Below are 19,345 nucleotides of genomic sequence, written 5' to 3' on the forward strand. Positions count from 1 at the left end.
ATAAATTATTAATTTCTTCTTTTTTATTTCCTATATCAATATTCATATTTTCACAATATGATTCAAGTAAAATATATAAACCATCTTTCCTAATCCTATTGTCTAATATTATAGCTAAACAATAAAGGGGAGAAATGTTCTCCCAATATTTTTTTAAAATTTATTTTCCATTATTTCAACAATACATTGAAATTATGGATTATTTCTATATTTTACAAAAAATCACTAATTACCATTAATTGATAAGGTAAATTACAACTAGTTGGATAATAAATTCTAGATAATTCATTAGTTGTATCATAAAAATGTTTTAAAAAATCTCTTATACAGACTGCCATTTCCTAGTCTTCCTCAAATATTATATCATTAGGCATTTTTGAATTATAAAAATTAGTAAGTATTTATTTATGAGAAATACAATTTTCTAACATAGCAGAGGTAGAATTCCACCAATACTTTACATCTAATATAAAATGTTTATATTTTAAACCATAATTTTGACATAAATATTTAAATTCTTGTTTTGTTACCCTTGAATTTTATATATATATATATATATATATATATCAAATACGATTTCTAATTTTTGAAATATGAGTAGAAATAATATTCAAGACATCTTGAATACATAAATTTAAGATGTGGCGTGCACATCTAATATGAATAAATTTACCATTTAAGCATGGTCTTAATCGAGATTTTAAAATATTTATTGCAGAATCATTATTGTTGGAATTATCAAAACTAATAGAAAATAAGCATGCAAAGTATTTAAAATACTTGCAGCAATAGCTGAGCCAATATGTGGCCATTCAAGTCTAGTAAAACTTAAAATTCTTTTATTCAAAAGCCAATTTTCATTAACGAAATGGCTGATAACACAAATATAACTTATATTAAATTTGGATGTCCAAACATTCGAATTAATTGCAACTTTAGAATTAAGATTTGTTAACAAAGAAATTTAATTTTATTTATATGAATAAAAAAATTTTAAAGCATCCGACATAATAGTATTCCTAGAAACTTTTTTATATTGTGGGTTTACAGAATTACACAACCATTTTCAAGCTTTGGATGTACAATATATTTAGCAAGTTCTTGTCTCATTTTTTCTTGTGAATATTTAAAAGTACCAAAACTACTCTCTCTCCCAATTTGTATTTGAGTTGTTTCTCTCCCTTCATCTTCTTCTTTCTCATGTGTGAGCAAATGTCTATTCAAATGACCTGTACCACCCTTGCTACAATAACTAAAAAGCCCTTCCTACATTTTTGGCAAATGACCCTTTTCCCCCTTCCCTCAATATCCTTTACTTTGAAAATGTTTCAAACCGGTCTACTGAACTTAGAGGCCCTCCTTTTTTCCCTTAGTATCAGTATCAGGGGTGAAAGTTCAACTTCTATCGACATCAATCGCATTAGTGCTAACACTATCATGATGCAATTGAATATCATCAATGGTGAACATGTTGGGGAATCGATTTTCAGAAGAGCCGGCAATTTTTTTTTTTAATTCTAAAAAGATAAAAATTAATCTAATTCAACTTACCCGGATTGTCGGTTCAAAATCCCAACTTGATTTCAACGGTTGAAGCCTTTCAATGTCCAAGCCTCCCAAATTGAGCTGGTTGAGCAAGCATTCTTCTTGTTGAAAGTTGAAACTTCAATAAAATTGAGACTTGAGAATTGGAGAACGCAGAATCAGACAATCAGCTAATCAGAATTACTCAGATTGCTGAGAATTGAAAATGTATGAGTAAGAGAGAGAGAGAGAGAGAGAGAGAGAGGATATTAAGAGAATTATTGAATTGGTGTGATGAGAATTGTGAGGATAAGACTATTTATAGGAATAGAGAGAGAGAGAGAGAGATAGAGAGAGAGAGAGAGAATATTAAGAGAATTATTGAATTGGTGTGATGAGAATGGTGGAGGATAAGACTATTTATAGGAATTAAACATAATTCAATTGGAGAATTATTGAAGTTGAAACTTCAATAAAGTTTAGGCTTGAGAATTGGAGAATGCAGAATCAGACAATCAGGCCATATCTATGATGCTGGAAAGACATGATATCATAAGAACTTTAACCAATCAAAACCCACCCATGAATTTTGATAAATACCACCTGATTGGTTATCATGTTAATAATACTGGTTGATGCCACAAGTTTTTCAGATATCATGTCTTTCCAGTATCATAGTCGAACCCCTTCATGCAACTCTTGGTTCTCTTCTTCCTTCTGAGAGTTGTATCAACTCTTTTCTTCTTCTTCTTCTTCTTCTTCTTCTTCTTCTTCTTCTTTTTGGCCTGAGATACAACCAATCAACCTGCATCATAAAATTAGTAACCAATCAGGTGGGATTTCATCAAATTCATAGTCACGGGGGGTTGTGATTGGTCAAAGCCTTGGTATCACATCTTTTCGGCATCATAGGTTTTCCCTGCATGAAATCGTTGCTTTGTAAGCTTAAAGGATGGCAATCCGCTTCATTAAGGGTTTAGAGAGAAGGGGGATAGAAGAATGATCGTGCCTTGGCGCAACCAGATTCAGTTATGAAGCATCCTGCAACTGGAGGGTACAGGGTTCTTGACCCACTGCGGCTGAAACTCAACATTAGACTAGAGAGCATCTAGTGTGCTGAAGTTCCAATGCTGTGCCTCCCTTTGTTGACCGATCAATTTACCAACCGGAGATTAATAGTTGATGATCTGGACGGTCGGGCTGAATTTCAAAAGTAAATTCAACTAGAAAGAAATCGCAGACAAAATCAAAACTTTCATAAACGGAAATGTTGATTGTTGGAAGGAGATAAAGAATGTGAAGAAAGCACTGGAAAATGCATCGAGAATTGGCAGATCATCTGAGAACCAGTTCATCAAGGATCTGACACTCAGAATTCAGAAGGAACTTTGGTTCATGAAGCCACAGCGTCAACAACTTGGGTCTGTAATCTGTTCATCTTGGTTTCATAATCCTCAGGAAAATTTTTGGAATAAAGATAATCAGGGGACGGGCTAAAAGGCTTATAATGTTTATTAGAATTTAGAAATGTACACCCATTAGTTCCACTATCCTTACTGTTGCCTAGAAGGCTAGAACTGACCTGAATCCTGCAAATGTTTTCCGCTTAATGAGTCCAGAGAAATGCGCGGAACAATCCTGACTGTAGTTTTGTGTTGTCCAGACATGAACCAAAATGGATTGGGTTTTTAGCTGTAATGAAATTGAGCCAAATGCATTACAAACCCTTTATTTTTCCTACACAAGTTTTAAAATCCAAACACTAGATGATCGTCTATTGCAGCAAGAAATTCCACTAGAGAACCAAATCACATACAAATTTACATGATGCACATCCAAATAGGTGGCGTAACAAATAATAATAGCATTTATCTTGCTTTTGTTGTGTTCCTATCAGATCCATAAAACTTACAGGCAGATGTGTTCTTCCTTGCCCGAAAATACATCAAAAGAAACAAAACAAAACGGTACGCAATGCCCATCACAAACAAGTAGAGCAAATTTTCCCATTTAGCATTACTATCAGTGGAAATGTCATAGGCACTACGAAGAGCCTGGACGCCAGAAATGGTCCTTACTTGCCCAACTGCAAAGGAAGTTCCAATGTACTCGTTCTCCAAAAGCCCCTGCAATTCAAGAATGGATAAAACAAGAATGATCAGAAGACTCATTCAGACAGAAGCTAGCTAGTATTTTCTCTTTTGTTCTTTATTCTTCCAGAGGTCAGATGGTTCACTGTTCACTCTGACATTAAGCCATTGGTTGCGATCAAAGATTGGCTTTTGCAACTTCGATTCTTAAGTTGAACATACCCGTAAGGGTGGTTACTCCATACTTTTTTCCCAATATAGCCAAGTTGAAGAATTTACACTGCACCAGGGTTGGGCCCATTCAAATTTGAACAAATGTTCAACCCAAGCCCGCCCAAAATTCCACTCTTATGACATACTAAATCCTGAGAACTGAAAACAGGAAAAGATCAGGACAATCTACCCACCTGGATAGAGTATGTGTGGAAAGCAATGTAGGACAATGGATAGGTCCATATTGGTCCAGGCAAAGCACTACGGATTCTGAAGAATCCTGCTACAAGCATCATTATCACCTGAAAAGTATAAAAATTAATGGTTAGATTAGGAAAGTTAAATAGTTGAACAGTGTGAATTAGTAAAAGTACCAAAAGTTGAAGACAATGTAGTAACTGCAAGGGCCACTACAAATGCAACCAATGTCTTTCAACATACACAGAAAACAGATATCAAGCTAACGAGCTTGTAAAAGTACGGATGAGGCAAATATAACATTATCACTGCTCTGTTTTCTTTATCCCCCATTGTTTTGCCTTTTTCCCTCTAAGATCTATTGACCAGAATTTTTAGATTATCTCTTAAGAATAAAGATGACTTACGTTTGGCAACACTTCCCAATAAGTTTATCAACATACTCTTTTGGCAACACTTCGTGTACATGAAGTGGCAACAAAATATCACTATACATCATAGTTTTATTGTCCATGGCTCTAAAAATATATAGCATGTGACATAATTCCAACTACCAATATAGTTCATGTTTGCATTAATTACCCAACAGTAAAATCCAATGCAACTTTGTTTGAAGGTTAAATTAGATACAACATGCAAGTTAACATTAATTAGTAAGAAGATAACTTGCTCACATTTATTAAAATAAAACTGCACAATCTGCGTGTTATATTCCAAGTTAAAAGGGTATTTATCTTTGGGTGGCCAAATTACTTTGATTAGATCAACCCTTTGCAACCTACCTTTTTATCACTTGTCAGTTTTTAAGATTCCAGTAGGTGTGAGAAAGAAGATAGAGAAGATAATGAGAGATTTTTTTATGGGAACTAGGGGAAGGGAATCATAGGATTAGTTAGGAAGTGGTTAGTAGAGGTAAAAATGTAGGGGGTTGGGAATAGGCAATATACAGAGGAGGAACTTAGCTCTCCAGGGGAAATGGCTGTGGAGAATGGCACAAGACAGGGACCATTGTGGGCAAAGCTGCAAAGGTAAGAGTATCCATGGGCTCTTGGACAATGGATGAGATGCTAGAGCATCGGCTAGGGCAAATTGAGCTTCTCCTTGGAAGGCCATTAATGTGGTACTACCACTTTTCATTCCTTTTACAAGATATAATCTTTCTAGTGGTAATCGTATTAAATTTTGGGAACATGTATGGTTGGGGTCTTCCTTCTTGAAGGAACAATTTCCTCATTCCTTCAAACTCAAGCAATGGATTTAATTGGGATTTTGTTGGAAGGGCATAAGAGATTCCAAACTCTAGAATGTACTTAAGCTACTTCAACTGTTGGAAGAAGTCATTATTGATGCGTCTAAATCTAACAATCGAATTTCAACTTGTACTCCTTCAGGCTCATTTTCTTGTGCTTCCTTATTCAAAGCCTTGTCTCAACCTCTCTATAGCTTGCCTTCTTTTCCAATTAAGGAGGAATGGAATAAGCCTATTCCTCCTAGAATTGGTGCTTTTTGTTAGGAAATTATCCATGAAAAGATTACTACTTGTGATTTACTTCAAAGAAAAACAACCAAAGTGGTACTTATCCCCTCATTGGTGTACTTTGTACAAAGCTAATGGTGAGTTGCTACCAGCCTACCCCGCTCATCTCTTGTTCTTTCATTGCTTCTCTTTGGTAATGGGTTTTCTCAGTGTTTGGGTGTAAGTGGAATCCTCCAGCGGATGTTCAAAGCCTTTTTTGCTCCAGCTACCATTGTATGGGCAAAGAAAAGGGGAAGATTCATGTGGATATGTACAAGAGAAGCAACAATTTCAACAATTTGGGAAGAAAGGAAATTTAGAATTTTTTCTAGAAGAGAGAAGCAAGGAAGACGTAATGGAAACAATAATGATTAGAGCGGCACATTGGTAAACTCCTTGGACACTTTTTCAAATGTGTCAATGGGTGAAAATGATATACTTAGAAAGCAGAAGGAAGTGGCTGAATCTTTCTCAACTAAGACTGTCTCCAATTACCAATGGTCTCCATCGGAAAGAGGGTCCATCAAACTTAACTTTGATGGCAGTAACATGGGAAACCCAGGAATCTCAAGTATTGGTGGTGTCTTTAGAGATGAGAAGGGCAATATAATTGCTCTATACTTAGGACCGGCTGGGGAGGGAGACTCTCTTAGAGCAGAAGTATTCGCCTTGATGGAAGGTGTAAAAAGGATGAAAGAATTGAACATTAGGAATTTGGTTATTATTCTAAATTGGTAGTGAGCTGGATACAAAGTGAGTAATTGAAGCTATGGAATTACAGCAGTGAAAAGAAGAAGTTCAGATGGTTCACAAGAGGTAATGGAAGTCCCCTTCAATTGTATTAAGTGATGTGCTAATTCCTTGGCTGATACTTTAGCCAAACAAAGGGTAGGGAGAGAGAATTTATTTTGGGCACAGTTGTAACTTGTAAGTGAGGGGATTTGTTGTGGGGAGAGATAAAGAGATTACATCTCTCACTAACTTATTGTTAGGGGTGTTCAAATTCAGTTGATAAACTGAATAACGAACCGAACCAAACTGAACAAGCAAGTTCAGTTCGGTTAACTTGGATATCGGCTCAGTTCGGTTTTTGTTTTTAAAAAACAGTTTTCAGTTTCGATTCGGTTTGGTTGAGATTTTCAACCGAACTGAATCAAAAACCAAATTAGTGTTTATTTAATGAAGTATATTAAATATTTAATGCGATCTATTTAACACTTTATTCTAATTAATTATTATATTTCCCAATGACCAATTTGGCAATTTCCCATTGGGCTTTAATTGTTTGTGAATAACTTTTAATTAATAATTGTTAATTAAAACCTAGACTAATCATTAATTGTTCATTAATTATTAATTGTTTTTGAAAAATGTTCAACTCTCCAATTCTCCATTGGTATAGGGCTTTGGGCATAGCTTTTAATTAATAATAGCTAATTAATTAAAACCACTAGGCTTTGGGGCATTCTAACTTTTAATTAATAATAATAGTCAATTAATTAAAACCATTGGGTTTTGGGGCCATTTTAACTTTTAATTAATAACACATATTAATGGTCAAACCGTATAGTCGGTTCTGAACTCTAGTTCGGTTCGGTTCGGTTGGAGAAAATGGTCAAACTGAATAGTCGGTTAGGTCCTCGGTTCTAACCAAACCAAACTGAACCGACCGATTGTACACTTCTGTATTTCTATACCATGCACAATCCTTTCTACTTTATCATTAATAAATTAAAAAAAAAAATTATTCCAAGTTAAATTCAAAAAAATATTCCAAGTCAAATTCAAAAAAACAATTCCAAGTTAAAAAGGAAGCTGTCATGAACAGTGAGTGACACTTACATGTATGAACAACAAAGTCAAAATGCTCTGGAAAAGCTCTTGCCAAATAGAAGCAACAAGCAGCATGAGTCCCTCATTTACTAATAGACACATGAAGAAATTCAGTATAAAATACATCAACAGGCTGAAATCGTCCCGTAGTCCTACGAGGAAGTAGAAGACAAGACTTGAAGAGACTGATATGAGGAACAGGAATGGCATGCTAGAAAGAAGGTGCCCAATTAGGAAAACAAATGCTCCTGAATGCTGGTTTGCCTCTTCATGTATGTAGATCTGGAAGGAAAAGTAGCAGAAAAATCATAAAATTAAAGATTTTACATATAAGCAAAGATTAAACCCCATGTTGCAAATATCTGCATAACTGCATCAGTCAAAACAAATCAGTACAGAAATAAAAGTATTCTCCTTTTACAAGAAAGAAATGATCAAGATCTTGGTAAGCAGTTTTCTCCATTCAAAAAGTCGGGTGGGCTTTTTCTATGACAAAATTTAAAAAGAAAGTGATGTAATTTGCTAGTGAATATTTTGCTACCTGTAAAAATCAGGTTTACAATCTATCTCCATTAACTTGCACTGAAGTAAGGTTCATACCAGAGAAACTGTGTTTCTTGTTAAATACCGTTCTTTCAGCATGCACTTTATTTCCATTTTATTTGTGAAATGCATATTGGTCATTTTCCTAGTATTTTTCAAATATATTGTCCACAATTATGACATAACAAAGTCATAATTGCACCTTAATTGTTTATAAAGTAATTGGTTTGATTTAACTATGATACTTCAAAGATAATAAACACACTTGATTATCTTAGATGACAAACAAAATATTTCAGTAAGACGTTGATATGGACCCAGGTGGCTTTTTGAAGGATAATGCATCAGATTAGGGACTTCTTAGTTTCCGCACTGAACCCCTCTTTATTTGGGATCCTACAGCAGCAGCTAGCTCATAAGTTTATCTGTCCGCAAGATTTGATCTATTTGCTTATACTGGGAGCTCCATATTCCAGCAAGACATTGATGTGGACAACTGGACACTAGAGCACAATACAACCATGCTATGCAAGATCAGACGGCCTTGGGGGAGGGGGGGCAATGCCCATCAAATTAGGGAGTTGAGGTTTCTCAGTTCCAAACTCAATCCTTCCTTTGCTTGGGTTCCTATATCTGCAGCTACTGAGTTTCCTTGTTGGTTAGAAATGGTCTGTTTTGCTGGTCACGAGACAACCAGTTGCCTCATTTTATTCTATTGGGGCTTTCTAGGTGGCAAGGTTTGATCCTTTTAGCTGCAATACAGGGATAACAAAATTGGTATCATTACTGAGAGAGATCTCAAGAGCAATCTAAAATTTCATTCAATGTTAAAAAATGAAAACTTATTTATAATGTTGTCAATTTGTAATAACATCTATTTATAAGGAAACTAATCCTAAACCATAACTTAAGATCTAAAAAATTTTATTAAGGAAGCCCTAATTATACATGACTTACAAGCTTATTCTCAATTTCTCATCATTGAAATCAGTAAAATGGGCATATAAAAAAGAATAAAAGGCAAGGAAAAACATGGAAACCGTGATTTACCTTGATTTCTGTTAGATGAGCAGGTAATCCAGCAATGCTTAGCAAGGAAGTGAATGATACAAAAACAAATATTGCTGCAACTCTCACCTGCAATCATATGAAACATATAACAAAGATTATTCTAGCCTGCATGATACAAATAAAATATTTTTTATTTGAAATGGTAAATTAAGACATAACTGGCATCCCCTAACATAGGGTATTGGGCCCCAAGTAATCTATATAACAACACTGCCCAGAAAAATGATCGAGTGATATCCCAATCAACCAAGTAAACAATGTTCATTTCTTTTTTTTTTTTTTCAAGGGGCTATTTTTAAAACCATGATCTATTTAGGTTGTTTTAAGAGCTCCCCAAAATCACATTGAGTTTATTTTCCATCATATAGATTGAGAGTCTGGAGTGGTCTAGTTTAGAGGACTCTAAGGAGTGGTTAGAGTCTTAGAGGAGAAGGTTTGAGTTGAATGTAATCAAGGATGTCGTGTGTTCAGTCTGGAAAAGGCTTATGATTTGGTTGATTGGGATTTCTTGCTTGAGGTGTTGAGGAGTTTTGGGTTTGGTGATAGATGGTGTAAATGGATCCCAGGGTGCATGAAGACTTATCATTATTCGATTTTGGTGAATGGACCTGTGGTCGATCACTATCCAATGGCAAGAGATCTTAGACAAGGGGATCTCCTTTTGCCTTTCCTTTTCACACTGATTATTGATGTGTTTGGAAGACTTGTGGCTAGAGCTGATAACAGGAATTTGGTGAGGGGTTGGAGGGTAAGTAGGAATTTGAAGATGTTAGTTCAAGTTTTTGATGATGATGATACTATTTTGTTTTGTGACGGCGGGTAATCTTAGGTGGGTAGGGAATTTAAAGATGTTGGGTTCAAGATTTTGAACAGATATCTAATATGAAAATTAATTTTGATAAAAGCTCCCATGTGGGTTTAAATTTGGATGTGAGAGAGATTGCTGAAAGTGCTTAGGTTTTGGGTTGTGAGGTGGCCTAGTAGTTGTTAACCTATTTGGAGTTATTGTTGGAGGATAACCGAAGAACAAGTAATTTTTGGAATCTTGTGGTTGAAAGGTTCATAAAGAAGTTGGCATCATGGAAGAGGAGCTATCTATCTCTAAGGTGAAGAATTACACTTATTAGGTATTACACTTGCCAATTTGTTGGTTTATTTTCTGTCGGTGTTTAGGATTCTTGAAGGGGTTAGCAGAAAAATTGATGGGAGACTTTCTTTAGGAGCTAGGTGAGGAGGACAATAAAGTGGGAAGTGGTTAGAAAAAGCAAGAAGTTTAGTGGATTAGGGTTAGGGAACATCCAAGAGAGGAATGTTGCTTTGTTAGGAAAATGGTTATGGAGATAAACCATGGATAGAGACAAGTTGTAGACAAAAGTTATCATCAGTATACATGGGCTGGGATTCCTGGATTTTGGCTAAGGCTTCTAGAGCTTCTCCCTGGAAGTCCATCCATGAAATTTTACTACCCTTCCTGCCATTTGTTAGGTAAAATCCTTGTTCTAGAAATTGTGTCAAATTCCGAGATCATGTGTGGTTGGATAATTCTCCTTTGAAGGAGCAACTTCCCTTTCTCTATGCCATTTCCAATCTTAGGGATGAACCTATCTCTTCTTCCATTGTGCCCTCTAATTCACAATCTGGTTTTGACTAGGAATTGGGTTTCAAGAGAGGGCTTTGTGAATCGGAAACGAGTATTTTTTGTCTCTTCCGGTTCATTTTCTTGTGCCTCTTTCTTCTCGATCTTAGTTTAGCCAAGGGATACTCTGGGGATGCTTTTTCCTATTGGGGAGGTTTGGAGCAAGCCTATCCCACCTCATGTAGGTGCTTTTTGTTGGGAAGCCTTTTTAGAGAAAATTAATACCTATGATCTACTTTAAAGAAAAAGAACAAATTGGTGCTTATCCCTTAACCGATGCTCTCTTTGTAAGGCTGATGATGAGTGATGTGAGTCTTGCTACCACTTATTAATCTCCTTCCCTTTTATTTCTTCATTTTGGAACTGGTTTCTCTCTTTGTTTGTATCTACCTTTGTTACATGGCCGATGAAGAGGGGAAGATCTTTATGGAGATGTACGAGGGTGGTTGTGTGCTGAATAGCATGGGAAGAAAGGACTTAGAGGATCTTTCTTGATAAGGAGAGAAGTAGGGATGCCCTAATTGAGGTCATTACAATTAGGATGATCCATTGGGTGAGTCTCTTGATCTTTTTGAGGGAGTCCATACAGATGATTTGGTGAGGAATTGGAAGATAGTTGTTGACTCAGCTCCTAGTAAGGTTGTGGATAGGCCAACTTGGTCCCCTCCTCCATGTGGTTTTATTAAACTGAATTTTGATGGGAGTAGTGAAGGAAATCTTGGTCCCTCAGGCATTGGGGGAGTTTTTAGAAATGAAGAAGGAATAACCATTGTTGTCTACTCGGGATTGATTGGTGTTGGTGATTCTTTGAGGGCTGAAATCATGGCTATGCTGGAAGGTCTTCAAAGAGCTAGAAAGTTGAATATCCAGAAGCTAGTTATTGAGGGGGACTCAAAGTTAATTATTGAGTGGTTGCAGAAGGAAGAGGAGTAAATAGTTGTCTCAAGGAAAGGAAATCAATGTGCAATGGGTGAAAAAGAATGCTAATTCATTTGTTAATACACTAGCAAGGCAGGGGGTGGGAAGGCATTGTTTATTTTGGGCTGTATTGTAACTATGGTCTGTGTTTGGGAGAGTTAGAGTTTTTATCTCTCCCTTTGTCCCCTTTGTATACTCTCTTTATTATTCTGATAAATCAGTTTCTGTTATTCATAAAAAAAAAAAAAAATTCCACCATATTAAAGATCCATTACATGTGAATTAGTTGACTTTCAAATTGAACTTGATTATATTATCTTAGGCTTCTACAAAGTGGTAAACTCTATTTATGTATGTATCCATACATGTATACATACATATAAAATTTTTAGTATAACTGCTTTATTATTATTTTTGACAAGTTTATAAAAACGGAAATAATCTTATAGCATTCTCCATTATTTATGATACATTTAATATTTTCAGAATATGCACCCAAACAGATGAAAAAGTTAATCTAAACGCAATGCAATTAAGATGTTAAATTAAAAATAAAAAACAACTCACCACAACAGATGACAAGGAATGCCCCAGGCTAGAAAATATCATTCCAACACAGAGTGTGAGAAGCATGCAGAGAATCAGTCGAAGCCAGAAGTATTGCCATTCCCTTGACATAATTAATAATGATCTCCATGTCAAAACTGCTATCCGGGTGGCATTACTAGCCTTTCCCCTGCTTTTGAGAATTGGACCTTCCTGAAACAATTATTTGCAAATAATTTATAACATCATACCTAACAAGCAAAATATACATGAAAATGCAAAATGCATTCTCTCTACTTTACCTTTTTCTAAAAATAAAAAGGCATTTCTTTCTGTTTTGTGTTTTTATAAACACATCGAGCAATAAAATTATCAAATGCATCAACGTTAATAAGTAATATCCATATTCTTTTTCCTCAACAAATACACAACTTTTATTTGGGATGGAGATAATAAGATTTTGGGGACATAAACAAACTCATGAAAAGGGATTTAAAGCCCTTCAGGGTGCTTAAAGGAATTCCTGTTTCATTCACTTAACTGCATTGTTGCTTGCACTATGACAAACACAGCTAGATGTGTTCCTCAACAAATACAGAAATTTTATTTGGGATGGAGATAACATGATTTTGGGGCCCTAAACAAACTCATGAGAAGGGATATAAAACTTGCCTTTAAGAATGCTCGAAGGAAATCCCATTGCATCCACTTAATTACACTATTACTTGCACTGTAAGAAATGCAGCTAGATGCAAAATTCCAAGCTGTGTCCCTAACATGGACTACTATAATTGCTGCCTCTAGCAAGAGAGCCATGAAGTAACATTTTTTTGATAAGTAGAATTTTATTAATCACAAGAAAATGACAATACAAGAATTCCTTGGAGAGGCACAAGCTGCTACCTCTACCATAAAAACAGAAAACACAAGTTACAACTCAACCCGAAACAATTGACCCCTATTAACCCCTTGCTTGTCTGAGGCATCCGCCATCACATTGGCTGATCTCACCAATGAAGCAACAATTGACCCATGAAGATGAATAACCTTCAACCATAGATAGACCCAAAAGACAATAATAAAGATATATAGTTCTTTACAACTCTAATAATTTTGGACAACAGACAACCTTATGCAACCATTTCGCTTTGGAGGAAAATATGAAAAGTACTTAAGATTTCATGCCTACTTTGTAAACAACCATATGATTTTGCTGATGTGACAGTTGTTTTTGTTTTGAAAAGCACAACCAATAAAAAAAAAAAAGCAAAATCATACATATTGGCAACCCCCTCCCAATAGTAATGAAATATGCATTTGCAATAGTGATAGCCACACCTTATCTGTAAGTCTCAGTATCATAGACTCGACTGCAGCAGCATCACTTGATTTATATGTTGTTTCGAGGGTACGTATTGCAACTGCCGTGTTCATATTTACCGATGAAAAATCTCCATGATCATCCTGCAAAATGGTTGCCTTTTTGTCATACATATCTAGGCGAATCTTTTGAAAAACACAGGCACAAACACAAGAAAGGAGGAAAAGCATCAAGTCATTCAGGTGTATATGAGATGCAGTGAAACCCAAACAGAAGAAAGATAATAGAATCAACCAAAGTTTTGAAAATCAAACTGACCATTTTTTTGTTGGTAACAAACCAATAATTTTACTATATAAAAAGAACTTGTACATTTACAGGTTCATGCCAAGCACCCCTTGTGATTGGGCCGTTTATACTGCAAGTTGAGTACCCAATTTGAAGAATTTACACAGACCCGGTGCTGGGCCCATTTAAACTTTAACAAATGCTCAACTCAACCTGATCACATTCAATTTGCACCCATACTTGTGATACAACAGGCTAGCAAAGCCACCTCACCATCTTTGCCCTTCACATTACATTTCCAATAAGATTTCTGGGGATACATTCTCTCAGTAAAGTTGAGACCTTAAATCTCTTATCTAGCTAACCTATCAGCAAGACTGTTAGCTGATCTTCAAGCACAAGTAAACTTCGTACCTACTGACCTTGTCAGGCTTCTCACTTCTCTTAGGATGTATTGATACTGTCACGATCCTAAACTTCCATTTCTAAGCCACCCTTTGCACATTCCAAATGCTCCAAGCATAAACACACAGTTTGATGGTTCACAAGACTGGAAGACATGTACACACCCACATATGGTTAGATGGTTCACAAAAGCATATGGTTTTGTCTACTTTTCTATGTATTCCTCATTTCATAGATCTGAGAAAAGATAACCATATAAGTAAGTAAGTAGAGCTTGTTTCTCGCATTTTGAGTCCAATTTCTACCATTGTAGGACTTGAAGAGAGCTCCCCTTGGAACTCTGAAGATTAGCATGGCCCTTGTGCAAGGATGACATGCATAAATCATGAAATCGTCCAAACTTTTTGGTGTCATTCCATTCCACCAAAAGTCAGTGCCTTTTGCTGGGAAGTATTCCATAGATGCATTAATGCTTTGATCTGCTATAAAAGAAAAGACTAAATTGGTCCTTGTTCCCCAACTAGTGCTTTCTATGTAAGTTGAATGGTGAGGCTGCTCTTCATTTCTTAATCTCCTGTTCCTTTGTTTGCTGTGTTTGGGAAGGTTTTTTTTCTTCTCTTTTAGGTTGCAAGTGGAACCCTCCTGCCAGTTTGGAAAGGTTGTTTAGCACTTTTGTTATGAGAAGCACGAAAAGGAGAGGTAGGATCCTGTGGAAATGTACAAGGGCAGAAGTGATTTGGATAGTGTGGGAAGAAAGAAGCTCAAGGATTTTTAGGGAGAGGGAAAGGAATAAGGAGACAGTGATAGAAACTGTAACTTTGAGAGTTGTGCATTGGGTAAAGACCTTGAAATTCTTTTCAGACTTCAAAGTGGAGGACTTCTTCAGGAGTTGGGGGGCAATAGCTGGCTCTTCCTCTAGGAAACAAAAGCTCCTAGAGGTCTGATCACCTCTAGTGGGTGGGTGGATGAGACTGAATTTTGATGGCAGTAGTGTGGGCAATCCAAGCCCCTAAGGAATTGGAGGGGTGATTATAGATGAGGGTGGTTTTATATGTGCTTTGTTCTCAGGCCCAATGAGCAAGGTGATTCAGTAAGAGAAGAATTTTTAGCAGCAGTTTTTGGGGTTGAGAAAGCTAAAGAGATAAGATGGTTTAGCTAAGCAGGGGGTTTGAAGACAACATAGTACTGGGCACATTTGTTATACAATATTGGATAGCTGTTTATGTAATGGGTTGCTAGTCTCTCACAACTTCCCTATCACCTTCCTATTTTGACTTCCTTTCCTCCCTAGATTCTGTGTTTATACCCAGGAATGTTAGTGAGACTCTCTCTAAACCTGAGTGGAGAACAACTATGATAGAAGAAATGGAGGCTTTGATTAAGACCTGGGCATGGGGGATAGTTGATCTTCCTGCAAAAAAGGAGACAGTTGGATGTAGATGAGTGTTCAGTGAGAAGTAGATGACTAATGGTAGCATAAAAAGGTACAAGGCAAGGTTGATTACAAAAGGGTATACACAGACCTATGGTATAGATTATCTAGAGACCTTTGCACCAATAGCTAAGATGAGCTCAATTCAGATCCTCTTGTCTCTAGCAGCTACTTATTCATGGTCGTTCTTCCAGCTTGGTGTCAAAAATGCATTCCTTAATGATGACTTGCAAGAGAATGTATATACGGACCTTCTATCGGTTTCTATGAGAATGTTGGTGAAGGAAAAGCATTCAGCCTAAAAAAGTCATTATATGGTTTAAAACAATCACCTAGGGCATGGTTTGATAGGTTTAGGGGGCATTAATCCATTTTGGATACACACAAACCCAATCAGATCACACTTTCTTTGTTAAGAGGAGAGAAGCACTTGTGTCAGTAGTCAGTACTAGTTGTGTATGTGAATGATATAGTTGTTATTGGGAATGGTCTGAAGGAGATTAATGCACTCAAGAAGTCACTGCAGCAGGAATTTGAGATTAAGGATCTAGGTGAACTAAAATATTTTTTGGGGATTGAGATTGCAAGATCCAAGCATGGCATATTCATCCCTCAAAGGAAGTATGTGTTGAACCTGCTGCAGGAAACTAGGAATCTAGGAGTGAAACCAATTGATATTCCTATTGACCCGAAGGCCGAACCACAGAATTAATGCTTTGGATGGTGAGTTGGTTAAGGATATTGGGAGATATCAAAGGATAGTAGGTCAGCTACTATATTTATGTATGACATGCGCAAACATCTCCTATGTTATTAGTGTTGTGAGTCAATTATGCATGCTCCTTGGGTTCAACACTAGAAAGTGTTAAGACTGCTGGAACAGACCAACAGAAAGCAGTTAATCAGTTTTACAAGACGAGGCCACGTCAACACAACCATCCACTTGCAACAGCTGTAACAGAAAGACAATCAAGATTGTAAAACAGTACAAGTAGTAGAGCAGAAGAGGAATAAGACATTGATTCTTTCAGCATTAAACTCTCTCTCTCTCTCCAAGAATTCAGTAGGTTGGCCCCTCGAAGAGCCCTGAGTTAGGCAGGTTCCTAACAAATTGGTATCAGAGCCAGCATGACCAACACAAGAAACACGTCAGTAGACACCCAAGTGGATCAGATGGAGGTAGAGATCCATCAAATGTCTTCAGATCTCAAAGAAATGAAGGAAGGTTTCATTGCTTTCCTCCTTTGACTGGAGTAGGGGGGCAACGAACAACGATAGAGGAAGCCAAGAAGAGCGCAGCTATGAAAACAACCGCAGAACAGGGGCGGCAACGAGAGTAGCCAAAATCGATTTTCCCATCTTCTCAGGCGGCAACCCAACTCGGGATTCTTAGAGTCGAACGGTATTTCGATTACCATGAAACACCTAGGCAAGATAGGTAGCTCTAGCTTCTGCGCATCTTGAAGGGGAAGCTATCCTTTGGTTTCAATGGTACCGAAGGGGCACCCTCGGCAAACTTGGGTAGACTTCACGGGCACCATGACTGTCCGTTTTGGATTGTCTAGTTCAAAGATCTTGATGAAAATTTGGCAAAGCTACGGCAGGTGGGATCAGTAAAGGATTACCAGATGGAGTTCGAAAGGCTGGCCATGAGAGTCCAAGGGTGGACGGAGAAGGCATTGGTGGGAAGCTTCGTTGGCGGCCTAAAAGAAGAACTATGATTAGAAGTGAAAGCGATGCAGCCCATTTCGGTCATCAATGTGGCAGCGCTAACAAGATTGTATGAGGATAAGTTCAGTCGAGCAAGAAATGTGCAATGGCCATGGGGTCCAGGAGCAAGAAAGGACGATAGCACCAGACAAGGAGGAAGGAGTACTGGGCCCAGGCCCACTGGTTCCTTTCAAACGGCTGACCTGGGCAGAGATGCAAGCATGCAAAGATAAAGGTCTCTATTACAATTGGGAAGAGAAATTTGGGTCGGGCCATAGCTGCAAGAAACAACAAGCATTTCTCCTCTAAACAAATGCCGAAGGGGAAGACGACCTCACCGGTTGCGGAGAATCTAACCCAGGGTGGGAAATACAATCCAATGGCACGCCTGAAATATCTCTACAAGCCCTAACGGGACTTGCGTCCCCTCAAACAATGAGAGTTGCAGCGCTAATCCAAGGATACCAAGTGTCAATCCTCATAGGCAGTGGTAGCTCCCTTAACTTCATAGCTCAAGTTTTGGTGGATAAAATGGGACTTCCGGTTCAACCAACAACGGCCTTTACGGTTCATGTGGCCAACGGTAATAGCCTATCTTGCAATAGCATTTGCATGGGCCTACCACTAAAGGTTCAGGGTCACCAGTTTGTGTTGGACCTATATCCTCTCCATCTCAGTGGAGCAGACGTGGTGCTAGGCATTCAATGGTTAAGACAGCTAGGACCCGTGGTCTGTGACTGGGCCTGTCTCACCATGGACTTCACATCAGGGAACTCTACAGTCCATCTACAAGGGCAAACATGCAAGGGTCCAAGGCCCATCAGTCTTGCAACACTAACAAAGCAAAGAGGAGATCCAAATCAACCCATATTCATGCACATGGACTCAAATTGGACCAGGCCATCTTTAGCTAACAGCAGCCCAGATGGGCCTAGAGACTTCCAAAACCGCCTACAACAACTCCTTCAGCACTATGGCAACGTGTTCAAAGAACCCCAAGGACTGCCACCATGTCGGGAGCATGACCACCACATCCCCTTCATGCCAGGATCAGCCCCGACCAGTGTAAGACCCTACCGATACCCTTACTTTCAAAAATCTGAAATCGAGAAGCAAGTTCAAGATATGCTTAAGCAAGGGATAATATAGCCCAGTCACAGCCCATTCTCTTCACCAGTATTATTAGGAAAAAAAAAAAAAAAGGATGGGACGTGGCGGTTTTGTATTGATTACAAAGCCCTTAACACAACATCACCATTAAAGACCGATTTCCGATACCAGTCATTGATGAGTTGCTTGATGAACTCAATCAATCCACCATATTCTCAAAACTAGATTTACGAGCTGGGTATCATCAAATAAGGGTACATAGGGAGGATGTTCACAAAACGGCTATCAGGACACATGATGGCCACTATGAGTTCCTGGTCATGCCATTTGGGTTGACCAATGCTCCAGCCACATTTCAAGCATTAATGAATGACATATTCCAGCCATATTTACGTAAGTTCATCCTTGTTTCTTTTGATGACATATTGGTTTATATCCCTAATTGGGAGGAACATCTGAATCATCTATAGGTCACCCTTGCAACACTTGAGGCCCACCAGCTGTTCGCTAAAGAGTCCAAGTGCTCCTTTGGACAAAACCAAGTTCACTACTTGGGACATGTTGTAGAGAAGGGGACTGTAGCGGCTGACCCAAATAAAATCTCCAGTATAATGGGCTGGCCGCAACCCCAATGTGTGAAAGAATTGAGGGCCTTCTTGGGCCTGTCGGGCTACTACCGTCGCTTCATCAAAAACTACGGCCTAATAGCTACTCCATTGACCCAATTGCTGAAACAAGACGCTTTTAACTGGTCAACCCAGGCCCAACAAGCTTTTGAGCAATTGAGACAGGTAGTTGCGAGCCCTCCAACATTAGCACTGCCCGATTTCACAAGACTTCATCATTGAGTGTGATGCCTTTGGTCAAGGTGTTGGGGCTGTTCTCATGCAAGAGGGGCGACCACTAGCCTTTTTTAGCAAGGCCTTAACATCACAAAAGTGGGCCAAATCAGTTTATGAACGAGAATTAATAGCAATGGTCTTAGCAGTCC

At 37.8% G+C, this 19,345-nt stretch overlaps 1 protein-coding gene and 1 non-coding gene across 3 annotated transcripts in view; one reads left to right on the forward strand and one right to left on the reverse strand.

Moving 5' to 3' along the window:
• Nucleotides 1-3,301: 3,301 nt before the first annotated feature.
• LOC148870881 (ABC transporter G family member 3-like) overlaps nt 3,302-19,345 on the reverse strand; it is a 30,463-nt gene continuing 14,419 nt past the window's right edge. For both annotated transcript variants that reach the window (XM_088973814.1, XM_088973813.1), the window contains exons 7-12: nt 13,427-13,552; nt 12,110-12,301; nt 8,968-9,054; nt 7,384-7,656; nt 4,022-4,129; nt 3,302-3,650 (exon numbers count right to left, since the gene is read on the reverse strand). In XM_088973814.1, coding sequence (XP_088829940.1) covers nt 3,393-3,650; nt 4,022-4,129; nt 7,384-7,656; nt 8,968-9,054; nt 12,110-12,301; nt 13,427-13,552 — 1,044 coding nt within the window. In that variant the 3' untranslated portion in view covers nt 3,302-3,392. The remainder of the gene's footprint in view (nt 3,651-4,021; nt 4,130-7,383; nt 7,657-8,967; nt 9,055-12,109; nt 12,302-13,426; nt 13,553-19,345) is intronic.
• Nucleotides 14,402-14,507, forward strand: LOC148870882 (U6 spliceosomal RNA). Its single transcript, XR_016108512.1, has one exon. It is a non-coding gene; the product is annotated as a U6 spliceosomal RNA (small nuclear RNA).

This window comes from Nelumbo lutea, chromosome 2 (assembly GCF_056320005.1).
Source record: "Nelumbo lutea isolate HS-2025 chromosome 2, American lotus-T2T, whole genome shotgun sequence".
Taxonomy (NCBI): domain Eukaryota; kingdom Viridiplantae; phylum Streptophyta; class Magnoliopsida; order Proteales; family Nelumbonaceae; genus Nelumbo; species Nelumbo lutea.